A 20,701-nucleotide genomic window follows, 5' to 3' on the forward strand; every position below is an offset into this window, starting at 1 on the left:
GAGGCCGGGACAAAGAACCAGACGGACAAGCCTCAACAGGTGGTTTGCACGCGACACTGCAGACGGGTTTCGCTTAGCGCGCTCAATAAGCGCTGCAGCCAATGGCGGGGCCCGCGCCAAAGGTGAAGAGCGGGGCTGTGCTGTGCACCTGCAGCAATGGGGGCTTGGGGGGGAAGGAGCGCAGCGCCTTAAAGGCCAGCACCAGCGCCAGCGCCAGTGGAAGTGGAGGCTGACTAGCCTAGCCCAGCCCAGGTTCCCTCAGCCCAGGTCCATCCCACTTCGTGCTGGTTTTGGTCCAGCTGCCTTCACCCTTCCATTCGATCGCGACCACCTCAACTCCCAACCTCGCAGCCCTCCGACCATCCTGCCCGCCGCCCCCGACTGCCTCGCGCCTCGCGCCCCTCCTCTTCCCCGTTGTCGACCGTGCTGCGTCCCGTGCGACGCGCACCGCTTCGTGCCAGCCCAGCATGGCGCGCGTCTACGCAGACGTGAACCAGAACATGCCCCGCAGCTACTGGGACTACGACTCTGTCAACATCAGTCCGTCGACCTCGCTGCCCCCTCCTCTCCCCGCACTCGCTGACTTGTCCACCCAGGCTGGGGCGTCCTGGAGAACTATGAGGTAGTCAGGAAGATTGGTATGCCGCCTCCCGATGCCGTGTGCGCATTTTGCGCTGCGTCATTAACCACGAGACTATGCAGGCCGAGGGAAGTACTCGGAAGTTTTCGAGGGTATCAACGTCGTCAACTATCAGAAATGCGTCGTCAAGGTCCTCAAGCCGGTCAAGAAGAAGAAGATCAAGCGCGAGATCAAGATCCTTCAGAACCTGGCCGGCGGCCCCAACGTTGTGGCCCTGCTCGACGTCGTTAGAGACTCTCAGGTTGGTTGCGCCTTGAATCATTATTGCCCTTTCCGGATTTTGCTAACTGTGGCACACCGTAGAGCAAGACGCCGTCGCTCATTTTCGAATATGTCAACAACACCGATTTCCGCAGCTTGTATCCCAAGTTCAATGACCTCGACGTGCGGTTCTACATCCACGAGCTCCTGAAGGCCCTCGACTTCTGTCATAGCAAGGGCATCATGCACCGCGACGTCAAGCCTCACAACGTTATGATCGACCATGAGAATAGAAAGGTACTGCGCCATGTCCTCCCATCAACCAAACGCGTTGAGCATGAGTTGCGCGGGACTGACATGTGTGTGCAACAGTTGCGGCTCATTGATTGGGGTCTGGCCGAATTTTACCACCCTCAGACCGAGTATAATGTCCGCGTTGCCTCTAGATATTTTAAAGGACCCGAGTTGCTGGTCGATTTTCAAGAGTACGACTACAGCCTCGACATGTGGAGTTTGGGCGCCATGTTTGCCTCCATGATCTTCCGCAAGGAGCCTTTTTTCCATGGCAACAGCAACTCGGACCAGCTCGTCAAGATTGCCAAGGTACTCGGCACGGATGAGTTGTTCGACTATCTGGACAAGTACGAGATTGAGCTCGATGCTCAGTATGATGACATTCTTGGTCGGTTCCAGAAGAAGCCGTGGCACAGCTTCGTTACATCGGAGAACCAGCGTTTTGTCTCTAATGAAGCCATCGACTTCCTCGACAAGCTGTTGCGATACGACCACCAGGTATGTCAACTTGCGCCGCCAATACTCCGCCAACTGCTAATACGGGTTGACAGGAACGACTTACGGCAAAGGAGGCTCAAGCCCACCCATACTTTGACCCTGTCCGTGATCCGGAGGTCTTCAAGCAGAACCTTGCGAACCCCAACGGATCTGCCTACAAGTCTTCATGAATTGCCTCGATGCAAGTTACAGCAACCATCTAGGCTTCGATTCCCCTTTGCCCCCCCGACGATACCCTCGGTCATAAGCATCTGCCACTAGTGTGCGCCCATCGCCGCCCGCATTCGCTCGATACCCTATCAGTAATGTCTTGCCGGCGGGCTGAAAGTCTCTAGCCGCACGTTCTCCGTCAGCGAATGAGTGATCGACTCAGGAAACGTCGGATGGGGATCGTCCGACTACATGTGCAACTGGGTTTTAAATCTGATGCCGGCCCCTGCATGGGCGACGGCTGAAGGATTGCGGTATTGTGGGAAACTGAGACGGGAGACTACTAGCGGCCTACGGCGTTCACGGACGAGGGAATGGTTTTCGAGCGGAAGTGGAGTGATGCTGCCCATGACATTCCCCTTATGCCTCTACTTGAGTCCGTTCTGCCTTTTTTTGCTGTTTTGTTTTTCCGAGTTCTCCCATCGGGTTTTTCTGGGAGGGCCAGACCGGTGGGTAGGCTTTTTCTTGGGCGACAGCGCTGTTGATACACCACATACTAGTTACGTAGTAGGACAAGAACGAGACATTATATGCGTTGTGGCAGCGGCAAGACAGAACAAGACAGAACTCGTCACGTTTTTTTTTTCCAATCCTGAAAAGCTAGTTGTACATGGGTCGCTTTGTCAAAGGCACGTGAAGCAAAAGTCTCGTCCGCAGCGGTACCCATCCAGCCCGCACGTCCTCGTCGTCCCGCCGGGGGTCCTGGTGATGCTGCTTGGGCTCACCACGTCGGTGGGGCGCCTCTTGATGGGCGTGTGATACACCTCTGTAGTGCGGGCGCTCGACTTCCAGATCTTGCGGCTAGACGGCGCGCCGGAGCTGAGGAACGGCACGGGGAGGCCCGCGCCACTGCCGCCTATGGCCCGGCCGAGCTCGTCGAGCTCCCTCTCATCATCGTCGTCCGCATCCCCCTCGGAGGATAGAAGAGAAAGGATGGAGCGGCGGGATGACGGGGCCCTTGTCGTGAGGATGGATGTGTGCCGTGGGGTGTGCGGCTTCGAGGGCGTGGCGGGAGCTTTGCTTGGGGTTGCCTTGGCTAGCGCGGGTTTCGTCGGCGACGACTTGGGAGTATCTCTGTGGTTGGGCTCTGGCGGCCGGCTGGCGGCCGTGGGCTTCTCTGATATGGCGTACGGCTCCTCAGCGACGGGTAAGGCCGGAGACACGCTGTTCTGGTCTTCTGATGCATCGATGCCAGTCTCCTGGTCCGTGGTGCCTGCCTGATCAGGCTTTTCGGTTTGGTCGTGAGCGACGGTGGCGTTTGCGCGCCTTGACTTCGATCGAGGTTTCGTTGAAGGAGAATCTGGCGCAGCGGCGCAGGTATCGCGTCTGCTCGTCTTCCGGTGTTCTTGCCGTTCTCGCCTTTCTCGCGGCAGGGTCTGAGACGTCTTACTGTCATCCGAAAAACCAACACCTGGCTCAGCGTCGTTAGAGCATCGGGTGCATGCCGTCGGGACTTTCGTGTCGTCGAGCACAACCGCCTTTGAAGCTATGCGTCTGCTGGACTTGTTGTCGTCCGCCGCCGTTGATGTAGAGGCTATGGTTGCGTAGTCTTGCTCGTCCTGTTCTGTTGAGCTCAAGTTTGTTGCGGAGTCTCCTATGCCAGAGTCGTGCAGCTCTGGCGAGGAGGCTCGGGTAGTCGTTCTCTTAGATCCACGCGACGTTGAGCGTGGCTTCGTTCCGGGGAATAGTGGCAACTCGTCGTCAGACAGCGCGAAAAGTGATGAGTTTGTTTCCCGGTGAAGTTCCCTCTTTCGACTTTTCTGGCCTCGACTTGAACGTGCTTGCTTGCGTGATGCGTTGCTGCCTTGTGGAGTTGGGATATTCGCGATCGCGAGCACGACTGGTTGAGCAGTGGTCGCGCTGGCGGTGCCGTTCGCGACATCCTGGTCTGACGATGGCGGAATCTCATCCTGCGAGTCGGCCACTTCTTCCACTTCTTCAGCCACGTCGTTGAACTCCTCGTACTCGTTGCGCTTCGGCCAGGGTACAGATGGTATCTGGACCATTATACTTCCCTGAGGCGGTCGCTTCTTTGTGATTTCGCTCTCGGATAGAGCTCCCCTGGAATTGACATGGCTCGGTATGCGACCCGACTGTATCCGCGAACATTGCTCTTGATCTTTAATTGCATCATTAAGCAGATGTGTTGCCTCCGAGACAACTCCAGGTTGTGGCTTTGGAACGGCAGCATCTGAAACTGCCGGCGCAGGCCGCTCACCAGCCGTCTCAGGCTCTTTCCCCTTGGAAGATGCTTTGGTCTTGCTTTGCTCGGGACCCTCTGCGCATATGACTGGTGTTGTGGTTGCCTTCATCTTGCACTTTTTACTAGACTTCTTGACCCTTCTTTCGGTTTTGCTGGGGCCCTTGGCGTGGTTCAGGGGATCTTCCTCGAGACCTCGGGCCGCCCCTGCCGGCCTTTTCGCTCTATTAGGCTGTGCAGATTTCCCGGAGAGAATAGCGTCTTCATCGATGTCCTCCTCATCGTCGTCCTCTGTACGCGTGGCAGTTGGCGGTAAGAGATACTTCATTGGCCTTGTCCTTGTCCTTGCTGGTGGTCGCGACGGCCCAAGCTGTCTAGAGCCAGTAGCAGAATCAGGCTCATCTTCTTTGAAGCGGTAGTTTGGAGCCCATATAGAGCTGCCTCCGTCTTGAGCTGGGAAGCTATATCGGTCTCCAGCCGAGGGCAAGAGCTTTGGTTGCTTCGGAAACAAGTCCGGCGGCTCCCATGGAGGGCAGGAGAAGAGGCTGGGGAGCCCCCAGGGGTCCATGGCAAATGGTGACGCGCCAAAGGCCAAGGGGGAGCCGCCGAAGGCTGCCGTAGAATCGAAGCCGCCGGGTGCGCCAGCGAATGTGCCTGATAGTAGAGATGGATATCCTGTATAAGGTGCCGTCGCGCGGGCGTGCGATGCGGGCACCAATGCTGTTGAGTGATGGCTGGGCTCTTGACCCTGTATGATTCGGTCTTCTTCATCTGCGTCTTCGCCTCCTGCATCTTCCTCGTAGTGCCGCGTATCCTTGCCGATTACATCCTCGTCCAGGAGGTCCTCGAGCAGTATTCCCTCATCGTCGTCATCGACGTCGTGTTCTGGACCTTCAAGTCCAACATCAACCTCGTTACGCATGTTCTGAAGGTGGCCGTTGTTGATGACAATCTCGCCCGTGACCATGTCGATCTCGTCGCCAATGCCCTCGAAGTTACGGCTGTATTTTTCGAAAATGTGCGCCATGGTGGCCTGAAAGCGATTGTCGGCATAGGCGCGCTCGAGGGACAGCTTGTAGCCGGGGTCTCGCTTGGCGCGGATTTCGTGAGGTTCGAAGAAGAGCTCGTCATCGTCCTCGCCGCCCGAGGGGTCGAACGGCGACTGGCCTTGCCGGCGTTTCTTTGCCGGCGGCTCCATTGCGAGTGGCGAAGGCGACGGCGCCCGGGCATGCGATCTATCAATTACACATTTGTGGAAGGAGCCGTGCCGGCGCAATCGCGGACGCGGGCAGAGGTGGTTTGAGGTGGTGGTTGGTGCGGGATTCCTTGGGCGGGAGCGAAGCGTTGGAGGAGCAACGTCAACCGTCTCCCGCACTGCCCGAGTGGACGGCGGGGGAGGTGACCTCACCTAGTACAGTACCATGCTGGGGTTCAGTGGAGGGAGTTGGAGCTCCACAGGGATGCTGCAGCTGCAGCGCCTCCCTAGAACCTAGGCAGTCTTTGCCCGCTATAAACCGCCCGCCCACCGGGATGCAGTGGACGGGATGCAGCCGGAGGCGCGTCATGGCGTGCTCGACCTCAGAGCGCCACCGCGTAAATTGCCTTCGGCCCCGCGCTCAATCCACCAGCGGCTGGAAGCGCTGCCTCAGCGCCATCCCAACCTACTCGGTAGGTTATCAGTGCCGCAGCCCGTGCAGTCCCTGAGTGCCCTGGCCAGCCCTGCTGCAGTGAATGGGGGCACTGCGCCGGGACTCGACGTCACCTCCACTGCTTCGCGCAACGCACCTTCATTCTAAGCTCCCCTCCAGCATCCATCCACCTCTTTTGACCACGCTCGTCCCGATTCTCCTGCCCAGGCAAGACACGACTGTCTGCATCGACAGCCCCTTGCGATGGGCGGCGACCAGTAGTGCACAGTTCAATAACATCGCTGCTCCTGTGTCTGGCCTGCCGACCGCCATGTACTGTCAAAAGTGCCGCCAGCCCTTGAGGCTGGATGGGTCTTTGGAGGATCTGAACCCAGCTGCATACGACCTCATTGTTTGTAAGTGCCCTCGCTGGCCCCCTACCGCGCTCGATCATAGCTGAACTCTTTTGCAGCGTCATCAAGTCCTCAGACGTCGAAAAAGTCGCACCAAAATCGGTCGTCAGCCCTGCAAGCACCCGAGCAAGCGAGGAAAGCCTTCTATGACAGCGTATCACAGAAGGCCGGCCCGCCGACCTTCAAACGACACCATGGACACCATCCGCGCGACTCCGCAATGTCGTTCATCTATTTGACCGAGTCTCAGGTGGGCGGCCATCCCCAGCCGCAGGCGCATGCACCCGAGCGACCAGATCCTGTACCGACGCGGCGCGCGAGCTCGAGCAAGGAACCTCGCCCAGAGCCGCCTAAAAGTGACGAGATGGACCGGATAAACAGACTGTTCGAGATCCTCTCCGCAAGATCCGACATCGACCATCCCGTCTGTGTGGACTGCACCGAGCTGCTCGTGGACGGATACCAGAGGAAACTCGATGTTGCTTCCAAGGAAAGGGACGCCTACGTGAGATACTTGAGCCAAGTGCAGTCGGAGCAGCCAAGCTCAGAAGACATCAAATCGCGACAAGAAGCGCTCAAAAAGGCAGAAAAGGATAGGGCGGTGGCTTTGGAGGAACTCAAGAAGCTGGAGAAGGAGAAAGAAGCTCTCGACGAGGAGCTTGTGGCTCTCGAAGAAGAATCCCGGCAGTTGGACAAGGACGAAGAGGCTTTCTGGAGAGAGAGAAACGCCTTCGCGACTACCATGGCAGACTTTCAAGCGGAGAGAGACAGCGTCAACGCCAAGTACAGCAACGACTCCCAGCTTCTCGACAAATTGCAGAGGTCCAATGTGTATAACGACACATTCTGCATCAGTCACGACGGCAGCTTCGCGACCGTCAACGGGTTGCGGCTCGGGAGGCTGTCCAACAAGCCCGTGGACTGGCCCGAGATCAACGCGGCTTGGGGCCACGCCTTGCTGCTGCTCGTCACCGTCGCCGACAAGCTCGAGTACAAGTTTCAGGGTTACGACCCCCAGCCGATGGGGAGCACCTCCAAGATCGTGCGGTACGATGCGTCGAGTCCATCGTCGAGCAGGCTCGGCTCTCGAGCAATGCAGCCGCCGCCGAAGAAGCACGTCTTGGAGCTTTACAGCTCAGGGGACATGCCGCTGGGTTTGACGTTTATGCACCGCAAATTCGACAACGCCATGGTTGCGTTTCTGGAGCTCGTGCGGCAACTGGGCGTGCTCGTCCAAAGGAAGACGGAGCCGACGGGAAACATGTTGACGCTGCCGTACAGGATCGAGGGCGACAAGATCGGGGATGTGAGCATCAAGCTGGGCATTGCACAGGACGATGGCTGGACGAAGGCGTGTAAGCTCACGCTCACGTGCTGCAAGTTTCTCTTGGCCCACGCAAGCAATGTAGGCGCAAGCGCCAGGAATGCAGAGTAACGCGCGGTTTGCACTGCCTTTTGTGTCGAACTACCTAGTTAGCGTTAACCGGGGTTCTAACTAGTATAAGCGTGCGTGGCAGGCAGCGACGAGATTGAGGGCGATGTCTTTGGCGCTTATTTATTTTTGGACTCATGGCGGTTACGTCTGGCGCACAGGCGGACATGGGCTCGATCGAGTATTGATTGCAATTTGGGATACCACGAAAGCACAGCAACTTTGTTTTGTTCTTTGATAGATGTAATAGCTAGATGGTAGTAGTAGGCTGGAGACTTTGATACAGTCAAATGCTGATTTACAGAGCCCAGTTATTGCGCGAAGGCAGTGTGAGGCCGGGACAAGAGAGTATTTGGGGGCGGCTGCGGCGGTGACGATCCCGGTCGCAGCTCATTATTCGTTGACGGTCCAATGTGCAATGCAAGGCATCCTCCTGACGTTGCATGACATGGGTGATGTTATATAGACTACAAGAGACGGCTGAGCCTCGCAGCAACCACCACCACCACCTTCCTTCTTGTCCCTCAAGGTCGGTCGGTCGCATCTCTTTGCGCAACCCTCCCCAACCGGGGCGAGATGCCACCGTGATGATCTCCTTCTCTCCCAACTGCACGCTCCCGTCGAGCGGGCCGGGGTTCGTCTCCGCGCCCAACGTCCGTTCGACCCTCGACATCGTCTGGAGCTGCGTCTCCATCCTGCTGCTCTCGAGCTGGTCCATCCAGCACCTCAACGTGCCGCCGCAGTTCGAGCCCAAGAGCAAGAGGCAGGTGTTCCGGCGGAGAATGTTCTTTTTGTTCCGCAAGCTCAAGTGGATGCTGGCCACGCTGGTCGCGCCCGAGACGCTCTTCGCCTTCGCCCTCACGGATTACGTCTCGGCGCACGAGTATACCAGGGCCCTGCGGGAGGCCGCCGACGCGGACGGCGTGCCTTGGAGCAAGACGCATACGTACTTTGCCGACATGGGGGGGTTCGCGCTCCGCTTCCCGCCTGTCGACTCTACTACTGCTACTACTATTACTGCTGCTACTACTGCTGCTACTAGTACAACGACGAGGGCGCGCGAATACGAATGCGCAGCAACAAGTGATGTTGCGATGGGGCGGCAGCGCCAGCGTATAGGGAGTTTGCGACCCAACAGTCCGTCTGGGGGTTCAGACAATACTACTACCGCTGAGAGCCTTGTTGATGATGCGGGCAGCGTCATCTCGCGGCCGCGGTCTACGGGATCCTTGCATCCGGGACTAGAGTCGGAGCCTCAACTGCCCTTGTTGGAGGCCAACGCCCAATTGCCTTTGGGGGTCGACACTCGTCATGAAGATGTCGAGACCCAACGACCTTTGGAAGTCAACGTGCAACTGCCTTTGCAGGTCCAGACCCAACTGCCTTTGGAGGTCAACACGCAAGTGCCAGTGGAAGTCAACACCCAATTGCCTTTGGAGAGCAACACCCAATGGCCCTCGGAGGCCAACAGCACTCACCTTGAAGATGTCGAGAGCCAGGCAGCACCAGACAGCATCAACACATCAAGTCCAGAGCCAGGCCAGGACCCGAAGAATCCTGAGCCCAAGGATCAGCTCGCAGATTCCACAGACTCTACACGGGCAGCGGCACTGTCTCTGTGGAGGGGGCTGCGGCGCCATCTCAGGGTCGAGGTGGAATCCGCGTCTTGGTCGTATGGGCGGCTTGCATGGCGGCCCAGCGCAGCCCACACGGCGCTCGGGGAGGAAGTCTTGGCCCGCCTCGCGACACGCTTCGCGGATGACAGGCTGGGCACCACGCACCTGGCGCGGGCCGTCCTCCGCATGGAAGGAGACGTTTGGGTCCTCTCGGCGTCGCAGCTTTACGAGGCGTGGAAGAGCGGCCTCGTCGGCAAGCTGCCGCACATCACCGAAGACGACATCTCCGACAAGAGCAAGGGCGACGCCCTAGGAAAGGTAGTCGCGCTCATTCAAGTGTCTTGGCTCGTGCTCCAGCTGGTGGCGAGAGCCATCACTGGCAAGTCGTCGACTCCTCTCGAGGTCATGACCCTGTCGTTTGCCGTCTGCACCTTTATCATCTACATCCTTCTCCTGGACCACCCGCAGGACGTCATGTCCCCCGTGTACATTCGGCCCAACAGGAGCTGCAGAGCAGAGGACATGGAGACGCTGGCGCGCGTGTCTCAAGACCGTTTCTGGGGCGGCAGGTTTCGCAACAACGCCATCGCCAACAATACGATTCCCACCATCCATCTGCCGTCGCAGTACCGCGGGGCTAGGACCGCCGTTCACTTCGTCGCCGGGGCTGGAATCGCTGGCGTCATTTTCGGCAGCGTCCACCTCGTGGCGTGGAACATGCAGTTCCCTACGAAGACGGAGGAGATCCTGTGGAAAGTCTCGGCGCTCTTCACGGCCCTGGCGCCCGTGGTTGCCACGGTCGTCCAAGGCTCCACCAACTTTGTGTTTCGGAGGATCAACGGCCGTCCTGTCCGCGTGGGGCAGGATATTGGATGCACAGCGCTGCTCGGCCTGCAGATTCTGGCGTTTGTGTTGGCGCGGGCGTTCTTGGTTGTTGAGGCGTTTCGGTCGTTGTACTTTCTTCCGCCAGATGCCTTCCGTGCCACTTGGGCGGCGAATATACCACATGTCGGGTGAGTGATATCGGGGCCAAAAACGAGGGGCTTGGTGATGTAGACGTGGAGTTGTAATGATATCAAGATGATCTTGTAGAACACAGTGCACAGAGCGTTACGGGCAGCGATCTCTTGATAGATGCTTTTGATAGATGCTTTGCGGCTTGACATCTGCAACAAAAGAGCAGAAGAAGTTGATCAACGACAAGTTAGCACTCGCTAGGCGTAGCTGCCTCAAAGTTACTTCGTAATTCGTATATACCAACCATCACGGAGGTCCCAGCACATGCGCCAAGCCACTTCTTCCTGGCCATGAAAGCATCAAGCTCATACGATTGAAAGCAACCACAGGACAGACGTAAGTGCCGTGAACGACAGCTGAGTGAGCGTGACCGGTCCTTCAAGGCCGCAGGCGAGGCGGCGAGGCGCCAATGGCGACGATTGGTGAGGCTGCTCAAAAGGCGTCCCGAGTCCTGCACATCCCCGCAGAAACAGTGAGCGAGCGAGCGAGGCAATGGTGGAGAGGTGCATGCCGTACCATGCATGCATGCACGCATGCCATGAGCCGCAGCCGACACCGAGGGCATCCCTGCCTTGTTAGTCCTGGCTGTTTCTTGTCCAGCCCGTGATGCGCAGGGATGGAAGAGCAAGTAAGAATGCCGAAAGTCTGCCTTATGCAGGCGGAGCCGCACACCTTTGGGACGCGGACTGCTGTGCCACCGCCGTCACAGGATCCGTAGCTCGTTCCAGCAACTTCAAATCCGAGATCTGAATTGAACGGATCCATTTGCCTTACAGCCCGATGCGAGCCTACTATAGTTATATACCCACAGCAGCATGCAGTGTTGCGCAACTGGCCCCTGGACAGCCTCGCCCCACGGAACCTCCCCGAGTCCCGGGGGTGGTACTTTAGTACGAAGTACGAACAGAAGTGGGCTTTGAGGTGTCGTGGATGGTGCTTCCAGCGCCCAGAGGCCGCAACACAGGTCCAGCCCGGCGGCACTTTGCCCGCTGAGGTGCCACTGCTGACAGGTCGTGTGGCGCAGACTGACAGGGCATCTAGTGGAGAGGCGGGGCGGGCAGCCAGCCCAGCCCAGCCCAGCCCAGCCAGCACCAGCGCGGGGGGGAAGGTAGGTTGCCTGCGGCTGAGCCCGGCCGTCTTGGGCGCCTACCTCAATTGCACTAACTTTCCATTCCAACAGTGGACTACTACGAAGATACCTCGCATCGCCTAGTATGAGTATGAGAGCCTCTGACGAGGGCGGGAGAGCAGGGCTTCCAGGTACGTTCATGGTGACCACTGACCGCTGGCCACGGACAGCCACCACCACCATCACCGCCGCCCCCTCTTGCTGCCGCGACATGTCAAGTTCCTTCTCCAGGCATCAGCCCGCCTCGGACCGCAGCATGGCAGCCGGCTGCATTGTGGCTGACTGCCTGGCCGTGAATATATATTCACGGCCATGACCCCAACGCCTGGTCCGGCACAAGGCCCAGCATTCTCGCGCTCCATCACTTACACAAGGGAACGATCATATCGCCCTGGCCCCTGAGCAGCGACGAAGCCCAAGTCTTACAACCGCCTCTACCGTCCCCTACGCCGACATTATGCGCTCGTATGACAAAGTCGACGACGACAATGGTGTCGTAACGGTCGATGAGAGTTCCGACGCGTATTCCGATAGCAGCGTTCGCTCTCGAGACCGTCGCCGCAAAGCCAACACCGATCCCGCGCGGTCCCCCTTTGCCTGTCAAGATGGCAACGTCCCCGACGTCGTCTACTCCTTGAAGAGGTTCGGCAAGTTCGACCGCCTCATTGACCGTAAGTCTAGCCATTCTAATCCATCCTCACCGACTCCCCTGAGTCGTCCGTCCGTCGGCGTTCTTGATGGCTGACTGTGCTTTCCAGGTCGCGTGAGTGACAAGCCGTACGACAAGGACGACATGTCGGAAGACGTCGATGTCGCGTACGATGGCGAAAAGCCCGTCATAGAGATCCTCACAAAGACGTACTCGCGTCGACGAGAAGGACGCCCGGGCGTGACGACTCATCCTTCTCGTTATGTTCCCCGACGACGCTCTCGCTCCAGGTCCGGTTCCGTTGACTCTGTGGAGAGTGGGTACGACTCTGGCCAGACTGCTGCCGTCCAAGTCCGCAGCCCTACCATGATCATACACTCGGAGCACCTCGCAAACGCCCTCCGAGCCGTTGTGGCCTACTACCCCAACGTTGACTTATCCGGCAGCCCGCCCGCTTTCAAGGCTCCTTATCGGCCCCTCTACCACCACCGCCGCGAGCTGGCAGAGTATCGCAACAACCAGCCGTCCTGTCATGATGCCGACTACGCCGAGACGACGACTCGGCACATCGATGTGCTCCTACGCTTCCTCGCCGACAATCTCGGGGACGCCATCCGCCTTGAGGAGGAACGCCACGCTCTTGAGACGCCGCTGGCGACGCACCAGTACTTCTGGCTGCTCCTGAAGCCGGGAATCGTCTTCTATACCAAGAAGCACCACATATGGACCGCGTACGTTCTCAGCAGCTTCTCGTCCCCGCGGGGTAGCGATGGCGCCTACCGCGTCACCGGCTGGCTCCTCGAGTCCGATGGCCACCGCCTGGAGCGCAATCTCGAGGAATTCACCGTGTCACGCTGGCAGGGAGAGCAGCCCATCGCCAGCCTATCCCTTGTGCCCGAGTCGTTCTGGGGCGATGATCTCGCGGCCCAGGGCGGTCTCACCATGCGCGAAAAGCAAATCAAAGAGGGCAAGCTGTGCTGGGAGCTGCTCAAGCGTCCCACGTACATGCAGTACGACGGTGAGCTGATCGGCTCCTGGCCCGGCGAGGATGAGCAGCGGGCCGACCAGACGGGCTTCATGAGGGGCCGCGTCATCTGCGACGACGCCGGCTTCAGTAGGTTCTGGGGCTTTGCCACAGAACACTCCGGCCGCTCCCGGAGTCCTTCGTATGGTCGGAGCAAATACCTGCCACGGCCCGTCGATGCTCCCGCGCGCGACCATTTGCCCACCGCCCTGCCGCGCTGCGGCTGCCGAGTCTGCTCAGGAGACAGGCCGAACAATCGCACCGACAGCAGCCCCTATCGTGGTCTCGAGGGTCTTTGCCCCAGCAAGGATACTCCCCCAGACAACAGCGACCTGTTTTACCTTGTGCTTAGCAAAGCTATCCCAGGCTTCGTGCTCGGCACCCGTCGCTGGGGCAATCTCTATGTCGGTAACCTCAAGCCCGTGGAGACGGACAAGGATGCCTTCAAGTACCTCGTCGTCGACGACGACATCAAGCGCACCGTCCAGGCGCTCGTCGGACAGTTCGCGTCGAATTCGACGGGCGACAATCTCTCGCCGTGGGGCAACGATTTCGTGCGCAACAAGGGCGAGGGTCGCATCTTCCTGCTCCACGGGCAGCCAGGTGTCGGCAAGACTTGCACGGCCGAGTGCATCGCCGAGCAGTCCGGCCGGCCACTCATCGCGCTCACGGGCGGCGACCTGGGCAGCGCGCTGTCGCACTCGCAGATTGAGCGGCGCCTCAACTACTTCCTCGAGCTGGGCCAGCGCTACGGCGCCCTCGTCCTCGTCGACGAGGCCGACGTCTACCTGGAGCGCCGCCGCGCCAGCGACCTGTCGCGCAACGGGCTCGTCTCCGTCTTCCTGCGCGCCCTCGAGTACTACCGCGGCGTCCTCGTCCTCACCACCAACCGCGTGCGCGCCTTCGACACCGCCTTCCTCAGCCGCATCCACGTCGCCCTGCACTACAAGAACCTGACCGACGAGCACCGCGAGCGCATCTGGACGCACAACTTTGACCGCCTCGCCCGCGACTCGGCCGGCCGCGTCCGCGTCAGCGAGGCCGCCAGGGCCTACGTCTGCAGCGACCGCGACGTCCGCCGCATCGCCTGCAACGGGCGCGAGATCCGCAACGCCATGCAGACGGCCCTCGCCCTGGCCGAGAGCGACGCCAAGGACGACGGCGTCCCCGACGGCGTCGTGACCCTCTGCGAGAAGCACCTCCGCGCCGTGCTGGACATGACGAGGAGCTTCAAGGACTACGCCGCCCAGTGCGTGAGCAACGTCTTGCCGCACGGCGAGCAGGCCGAGTATGAGGGGTCCGAGCACGGGCTCCCGGTCGACCAGATACCCGAGGTGTACTACAACTCGTCTGATGACGACCTCTGAGCAGGTTGCGCGTGCGCAACGTGGTAAGAGAAAGAATGGAAGAGCCCAGTAGTGTTGGTACGCATGGGGGCATGCAGATTGTAGGCAAGGCGCCCCCTTCTGAGTCACAGACTCGCAACGTTTTCACGGCCTCGTTATGAGCCCTCTTCGACACGCATCATGTGCGGTTGTCGCGACACGTTTAATTATGTTCTTTTGTCACACAAGTGTGTTCGTTCTATAGCAAAGTGACGGCTTCCAATAAAATTTCCCAATTCCAGCACATGTGACTTTGCAGTGCTGTTCCGTGACAGCTAAGGGGTGGTCTCCTGCCTGCAGTCCGTCCCGATGTCTTCCAGTTAGTTTCCCCGTAGGTGCCTCCTTCAACCAACTCAGTGCATCAGCGACATCAGCGAGACGTAAAATGATGATGGCAAATTTGGAACAAACAAGTCTCCCCTTGCAACTTTTTTTATGTTGCCAACAGACAATCTAATTCGACTGGCCCAAGACCACAGCCTTGAGCTTGTCCGCCTCTCCGCTGTGCGCGCACATGTCCCTAAAGATGCCGCCCTTGTCCCACAGCTCGCGGGGCGTGCCGAACTCGGCGACGGCGCCCTCGCTGAGGACCAGGATGCGGTCAAAGTCGGCAATGGTGCTGAGGCGGTGCGCAATGACGAGAAGCGTGCTGTCGGTGAACTCCTCGCGGATGCTGCGCTGGATGAGGGCGTCCGTCGCCATGTCCACAGCGGACGTGGCCTCGTCGAGGACCATGATCTTGGGGCGCGAGATGATGGCGCGCGCAATGCAGAGCAGCTGGCGCTGGCCTTGCGACAGGTTGCCGCCCGACTCGGAAATGCCGCTGGAGAGGTCGCGGAAGATGTTGACGTTCTTGGGGGCCAGCGTCGACCCAGGCGTCGAGTTGGCAGCCGATGACGGCTCGTTCGCGGGTGTCACGGGCTGCGAGTCGACTAGGTGAACTCGAGACAGACAGTCGCGCAATTCGTCGTCAGTGTGCTCGTTGAATGGATCTAAATTGCTTCTGATCGTGCCAGAGAACAGCACTGGATCCTGAGGAATGATGGCAAGGCGCGACCTAAGGCTGCTCAGTTTGATCTTGGAGATGTCGAGGCCGTCAATCAGGACGGAGCCTTCCCGCGAGTCGAGGAAACGGAACAGCGCCAGCGTGAGAGACGACTTTCCAGCGCCGGTGCGACCAATGACGCCGACCCTCTCGTTGTTCTTGACGCTGAACGAGATTCCCTTGAGAACAGGCGGGAGATCCGGCGCGTAAGCGGCGACGAGGCCGTTCACCTCCATCCTGCCCGACGTTGGCCATGCGGCAGGAGGCTCCTCACCCTCCAAATCCTCTGTGTCAAGCTCGCAGTATTCCACGATACGCTCGGCTGCGTTCATGTCCAGCTCCAGGTTTGCGTACCCGCGGACAGCCATGAGCATGTTCCCGGAAAAGTCCAGGGCAAATGACATGGTGAATCCAGCCATGGCAGCGTCGATAAAGGACGAGCCTACGACGATCGCTCCGACAGTGGTAGTGAAGGCCGTTCCGATGAGCGCCATGCGGAAGCCAAGCCATCGGTTCAGCACCCAGTTGTACACACTGAGATTGTCCCAGCTGTCCAGCAAGGCGTACATGCGATCAACGTAGACGTGAGTCTTTTGAAACGCTCTGAGAGTGGAAACACCTGCGAGCGAGGCGTTGAACAGCTCAAAGACGGGCGACTTGGCCGTACTTTCGATACGTTTGATGGGCCGCGCTCCGTCCAAGTACGTCTTGCCAACGACAGCCGCCAAAAGCAAGAGGACAAGGGCAAGGGGGATGATGTACGCCGACACCAGGATACCTGCCACGCAGACGCCCACTAGTCCCAGTATACGCCAGAACATGAAGCCCAGGCTCATGGTAATGCGACTGTCAACAATGTCAAAGTCGGCGGTAAGACGGTTGAGAACACGGCCGACGGGAACGGTGTCGAGCCAGCGGAGCTTGGTGTGCATGACTGTGAACAGAATCCTCTTGAAGAGCGTCCTGCTTGCCTTGATGCTGATGATAAAGGTCCATAGGAAGCGGACGGTTCCGATGATGGCGCTAGCTGCAGACAACGCGATATATATGCCAAGATAGAAAGACAGCGACTTGTGCTCATGACCAGAAACGTGCATGTGGGAGGCAGCATGCATTGTACTGTGCTGGAGCGACACGCCATATGCCATGCCATGTTGGTGCCCAGTGCTGGAGACGGAGACGCTTTCCTCCTGGTCGTCAGTCCAAATGCGTAGCCACCAGTTGCGCCCTGCGGAAGTTAGAGATTGAAGTCCGATAGGCAGGAAGGAGTTCAGACGTACCGAGATTCATGCCTTCATACGAAACGTAAAGGATGGCGCAGGCTACCCAGAAGAACCAGCCTCCACTGCTCTTCATGTAAGTGGCGTAGACGTGTCTCTTGACCATGCCCTTTGCACGGGTCTCGTCAACTACAAACTGCTTTCCGCCCTTTGAAGGCACCTTGTGCAGCGTGTTGATTGTCGTTTCCTCGTTCTCCGGGGGCTCCAGGACAGACGTTTCCTCTGAGTTCACAGCTGTTGGTCCGTCGCCAGTCTCATCAACTTGAATCACCACTTGAGGCTGTTCGTGGCTTTTGATTTTTTGGAGAGTGCCATCCTCGGCAAGATCGGAAGTCAGGCCGCTGTTCAAGACGGTTCCTTCGCCCAGCTCCGCGATGTACTTGGTCTGAGAGTCGACCAGACCGACATGGTGCGTGACGAGAATGCGAGTCCGGCCCTTGCAGATGTCGCCCGAGATGCAATTCTCGAAAATCTGGCGGCCGACGTGTGCATCCACAGCGCTAAAAATGTCATCCATGATGAGAATGGCTGCTCGAGAGTAAATGGCACGGGCGAGAGTGACACGCCATTTCTGCCCGCCGCTGAGATTGATGCCGTTGGCGCCAAGCTCGGTTTGATCGCCGTCAGGTAGAATTTCGAGATCCTTCTTCAGCGCGCAGACCTCCAGCGCGGTATTATAGCGGTCTTCCAGGAAGGGCAGGCCGAACAGAATGTTGTCCCGGAACGAGGCGCTCTCTAGCCAAGGTGTTTGGCTGACGTAGGCGACTGAGCCGGGCAGGATCCAGTTCCCGGGGTGGGCTTTGCCATCGTTACGCTCCAGAGGAGGCAGAGTTGTGGGCATGTAGATCGAGCCTTCGAGCAAGTCGGCCTCTCCGAGCAGCGCGCTCAGGAGGAGACTCTTGCCGGTCCCCGTTTTTCCTGAAATGACAGACAGCTCACCCTCTGGAAAGGACAAGTTGACATTGCTCAAGATGAACCTGTCCTCGTCGGGAACGTCGCCATCGACGGGCCAGGCAATCGATGCATTTTCAAAGGCAACATCGGGTCCTTCCGATACAACCTTTTCAATCTCAGGACCATCAAGATATTTTTGGACTCGTCGGACAGACACCAAGGTGTCCATGCCACCAGCTAGGAGCTCGGGGAGGACCGAAAGCGACACCTCCAGACTCTTGAAAATGCCCACGCTGACAAAGGCTACCGAAGGGGCCAAGATGCCATGAATCGCGGAATAGGTCGCGAGAGAAGCAGCTGCGAGAAGGATAGGGCTGGTGACCCAGCAGAAGAACAAGACGGAGTCGGCGGTGAAGACTTTCTTGATGGTTCGAAGTTCGGTCTCTCGCATCTCGAGAATTTTCTTCTCCCATTGGCCCTCGATGGCAGAGAATTTGATCTGGCGCATACCCAACAAGGCCTCATTGACGATGGCCAACTTGTTGTCGCGGTTCTTCATCAGAGTATCCTCCGCCTTCATGTATATCTTGGAAACGTATGTGTTGACGGGAAGCACAAGTGCCCAGGCCAAGATACCAGCACCGAATGGTAGCCAGCCTATGAGCTGAATGAGAAAGGCAGAGAAGATGACGAGCTTTCCCACGCTGTTAATGAGATAGAACTGCATCATGGCAAACTCTGCGATGTGCCTCGAGTCTACGCCAACCAGATTCACAATGGCTTGGCGCGATTTCAGGACGCTGGACTCCTCCTTTTCGTCCTTGTCCTTGTCTTTGTCCTTGTCGTCGTCGTCGTCGCTCTTCTTTCCGTTCTCGGCGGCCTTGTCGTCGTCCTTGGTGTTGTCTGCAGACTTGACGTTCTTGCGCCTCAGCGACTTGTTGAAGACGAGCGCAGAAAGCTGGCCTCGAATGGGCATGCACAGTCTGGTGATGGAGAACCACACAATCCAGCCATCAATCCACTGGTAGTCGGGGTTAGCTAGGCTCTACAACTACTCTCATTGCGCTGATGTACAACTTACCTGTTCTGCGAGAGTGAAGACGCCCATCCAGAGAATGAGGAGCCAGAGCTGCGTCTTGTCCGTCTCCTCCTTGCGCTCCAGTGCCTGCACAAGTCGCAGCATTGCCCAGAATGGACCGATGCCCAGGGCGCATCGAAAGAGAAGGACTGTCCATTGAATCGCCAGGCGGCTACCGTAGGCGCGGAATAGCGAGAAGAGAAGGCTGCCCGTGTGATTCCCCCTGATCCATCGGGAAACGAGGTTCTCGGCTCGAATCTGGCTGTCGGGCCGCGGGATGTCCTTCCCGTCAAGATCACCCTTCTTGCGGGCCATGGACAGAATCCTTCCACCAAAAGTCCAAGTATACCTGTTTATAGTCGAAACTGTCCATTCGGGGCTGACAAGCTTGTCCTTGTAGTAGACGTCAGGTCGTCGGGGTATGGAGACGCAGGAGAAAATGAGGGCAATGCTGGCGCCAATGTTGAGGATGCGCAAGATTAGGGGAACGTCATCGCGAATATGGACGTGCTTGCCGATGCTCAGGGCATAAATTGAGGCTGCGACTGTAGTGAGCAGGCTGGAGAAGAAGGCCCAAAGGCCCAAGTTGTGCGTTCGCACGGGTGAATGGTGAGAGGCCAGGAGGATGGCCTGGGCTAGGAGAGCACCCTATCAGAGACACGGACGAGCAGGCATTAGCGGGTGATTCGTGAGCAGATGTATTTCGCGCGACGTGGTGTCGACTTACCCAGGCACCGGTGAGGAGCCACGACTCGAGTAAGAGGCCATGGCTGGCGGGGCTGAGAGTAGCAAGGACCGAGGCGGCAGTGATGAGGCCGAAACCGAGACTGGCGAAGAGAAGGACGGCGGTCTTGGGGGCTTTGTTAGAGAAGGCGGCAAGAGCTTCCGGGGTGCTCTTGCCGTCCTCGTCTTCGTAGAAATTGTCCTTGGGCGTGCGATTGCGCGCCTGGCTGAGGAAGGACAGGGTACCGGGGAGGGTGGCGAGTCCGGCAAAGGCCAGTGCGGCGGCAGAGAGCGGCAGGACGAGGCCTTCAGTCATGGTGAAGTACAGAACGGATTGGGATCCCGCCACGGGTTGGGCAGGACTCTACGCAGAGCTCGCCTCAGGAGGACACGAGCGCGAAACGGCGCGTCTACAACGATGCCACCGCGACTCAGTCTCCGTCTTCGACCGAGTTGCTGGGTGAAGTGGTGAGACGGAGGGGGGCTTGAAAGACGAGGAGAGAGTGAGGCACAGTGCTCTCGGCAATGTGCAACTATCGCCGATGACACAGCTGGCCAGTCGAGGCGAAGCGGGAGGGGGAGAGAGAGAGAGAGAGACGGTAAGAGAGGCCAGGCCGAAAGGGAGCCAAGGCATCAAGATGACGGCAGGAAGGCACTGCAACCGGCTCCGTAAAGTACTTAAACGAAGGAAGGCACACGCGATTGACTGACGGGCGTCAGTGCGGCGCGGTGCCGTTGCGGCGCCGTTCGGCGGACCTCGATCGGGCGGCGTCAATTTCCTGTGCTCATTCGTCTTCCTCATCGGCGACCGTTCGTCACCCGCACGCAGCCTTGCAGATGCACGGAGCGAGGAGTCATCGGGCAACCCTGCCTAGCGGCTTCTTCGTTTCCAGGGTCCTTTGGGGGGGGCGCGGGTGGCTCGTGCTGGGCGGGACACATGTTAGTGCCTCAGGTCGTGGGTTGTCAGGTTCGGTTCGCTGGGCGGCGCTGGCGGTGTTGCGAATCTGAGGCAGTGGAGAGGGGCCAGAGAGGCACATGGAGGATGATGGGATCCAGGTCCCCTTTTTTTCTCTCTTCTTTTCTTGGAGTTGCTTGTCGCGAGCATCAGAGCTGAGGCGAATGAAATGATGGGCGCAGGGAACAACGGAGCCTCTTGCTCCTCTGCGTTGCTCTAAACTCGTGATGATGCAACACTCGGCGCCGCGCCTTGAGCATCTATCGATCGATGCGTTCTGTGTGAGAAAACGCGGCGAGGAGCCTCATCACTGCAGCATGCACCATGCCGTGTCCCGTAGGACGAGTACGTACGAATACATCATCATTAATGCAAGTGTCTACGAGGAAG

At 58.6% G+C, this 20,701-nt stretch overlaps 6 protein-coding genes across 6 annotated transcripts; 4 read left to right on the forward strand and 2 right to left on the reverse strand.

Annotated features, from left to right (window-relative positions):
• Positions 1-272: 272 nt before the first annotated feature.
• On the forward strand, positions 273-2,436 carry CKA2 (Non-specific serine/threonine protein kinase). Its single transcript, XM_047990924.1, has 6 exons — positions 273-540; positions 597-638; positions 703-881; positions 944-1,138; positions 1,214-1,633; positions 1,687-2,436. Exons 1-6 carry the CDS (start codon positions 468-470, stop codon positions 1,801-1,803), a joined length of 1,026 nt encoding a protein of 341 aa, XP_047846934.1. The 5' UTR covers positions 273-467; the 3' UTR covers positions 1,804-2,436.
• Positions 2,132-5,380, reverse strand: JDV02_009272 (uncharacterized protein). Its single transcript, XM_047990925.1, has one exon. It carries the CDS (start codon positions 5,239-5,241, stop codon positions 2,467-2,469), a length of 2,775 nt encoding a protein of 924 aa, XP_047846935.1. The 5' UTR covers positions 5,242-5,380; the 3' UTR covers positions 2,132-2,466.
• A 460-nt stretch (positions 5,381-5,840) lies between these two features.
• On the forward strand, positions 5,841-7,823 carry atg6 (Vacuolar protein sorting-associated protein atg6). Its single transcript, XM_047990926.1, has 2 exons — positions 5,841-6,087; positions 6,144-7,823. The coding sequence occupies exons 1-2, from the start codon at positions 6,003-6,005 to the stop codon at positions 7,517-7,519; spliced, it is 1,461 nt and encodes a 486-aa protein (XP_047846936.1). The 5' UTR covers positions 5,841-6,002; the 3' UTR covers positions 7,520-7,823.
• A 280-nt stretch (positions 7,824-8,103) lies between these two features.
• On the forward strand, positions 8,104-10,149 carry JDV02_009274 (uncharacterized protein; the record flags this gene model as incomplete). Its single annotated transcript, XM_047990927.1, has 2 exons — positions 8,104-8,483; positions 8,715-10,149. 2 exons carry the CDS (start codon positions 8,104-8,106, stop codon positions 10,147-10,149), a joined length of 1,815 nt encoding a protein of 604 aa, XP_047846937.1.
• Positions 10,150-11,023: 874 nt separating this feature from the next.
• Positions 11,024-14,579, forward strand: JDV02_009275 (uncharacterized protein). The gene is made up of 3 exons (XM_047990928.1): positions 11,024-11,257; positions 11,330-11,949; positions 12,037-14,579. The coding sequence occupies exons 2-3, from the start codon at positions 11,736-11,738 to the stop codon at positions 14,316-14,318; spliced, it is 2,496 nt and encodes an 831-aa protein (XP_047846938.1). The 5' UTR covers positions 11,024-11,257; positions 11,330-11,735; the 3' UTR covers positions 14,319-14,579.
• JDV02_009276 (uncharacterized protein) lies at positions 14,451-20,107 on the reverse strand. The gene is made up of 4 exons (XM_047990929.1): positions 19,361-20,107; positions 18,637-19,281; positions 16,662-18,576; positions 14,451-16,609 (listed from the first exon to the last, which is right to left on the reverse strand). Exons 1-4 carry the CDS (start codon positions 19,670-19,672, stop codon positions 14,790-14,792), a joined length of 4,692 nt encoding a protein of 1,563 aa, XP_047846939.1. The 5' UTR covers positions 19,673-20,107; the 3' UTR covers positions 14,451-14,789.
• Positions 20,108-20,701: the final 594 nt, after the last annotated feature.

The sequence above is a fragment of the Purpureocillium takamizusanense genome, chromosome 9 (genome assembly GCF_022605165.1).
Source record: "Purpureocillium takamizusanense chromosome 9, complete sequence".
Taxonomy (NCBI): domain Eukaryota; kingdom Fungi; phylum Ascomycota; class Sordariomycetes; order Hypocreales; family Ophiocordycipitaceae; genus Purpureocillium; species Purpureocillium takamizusanense.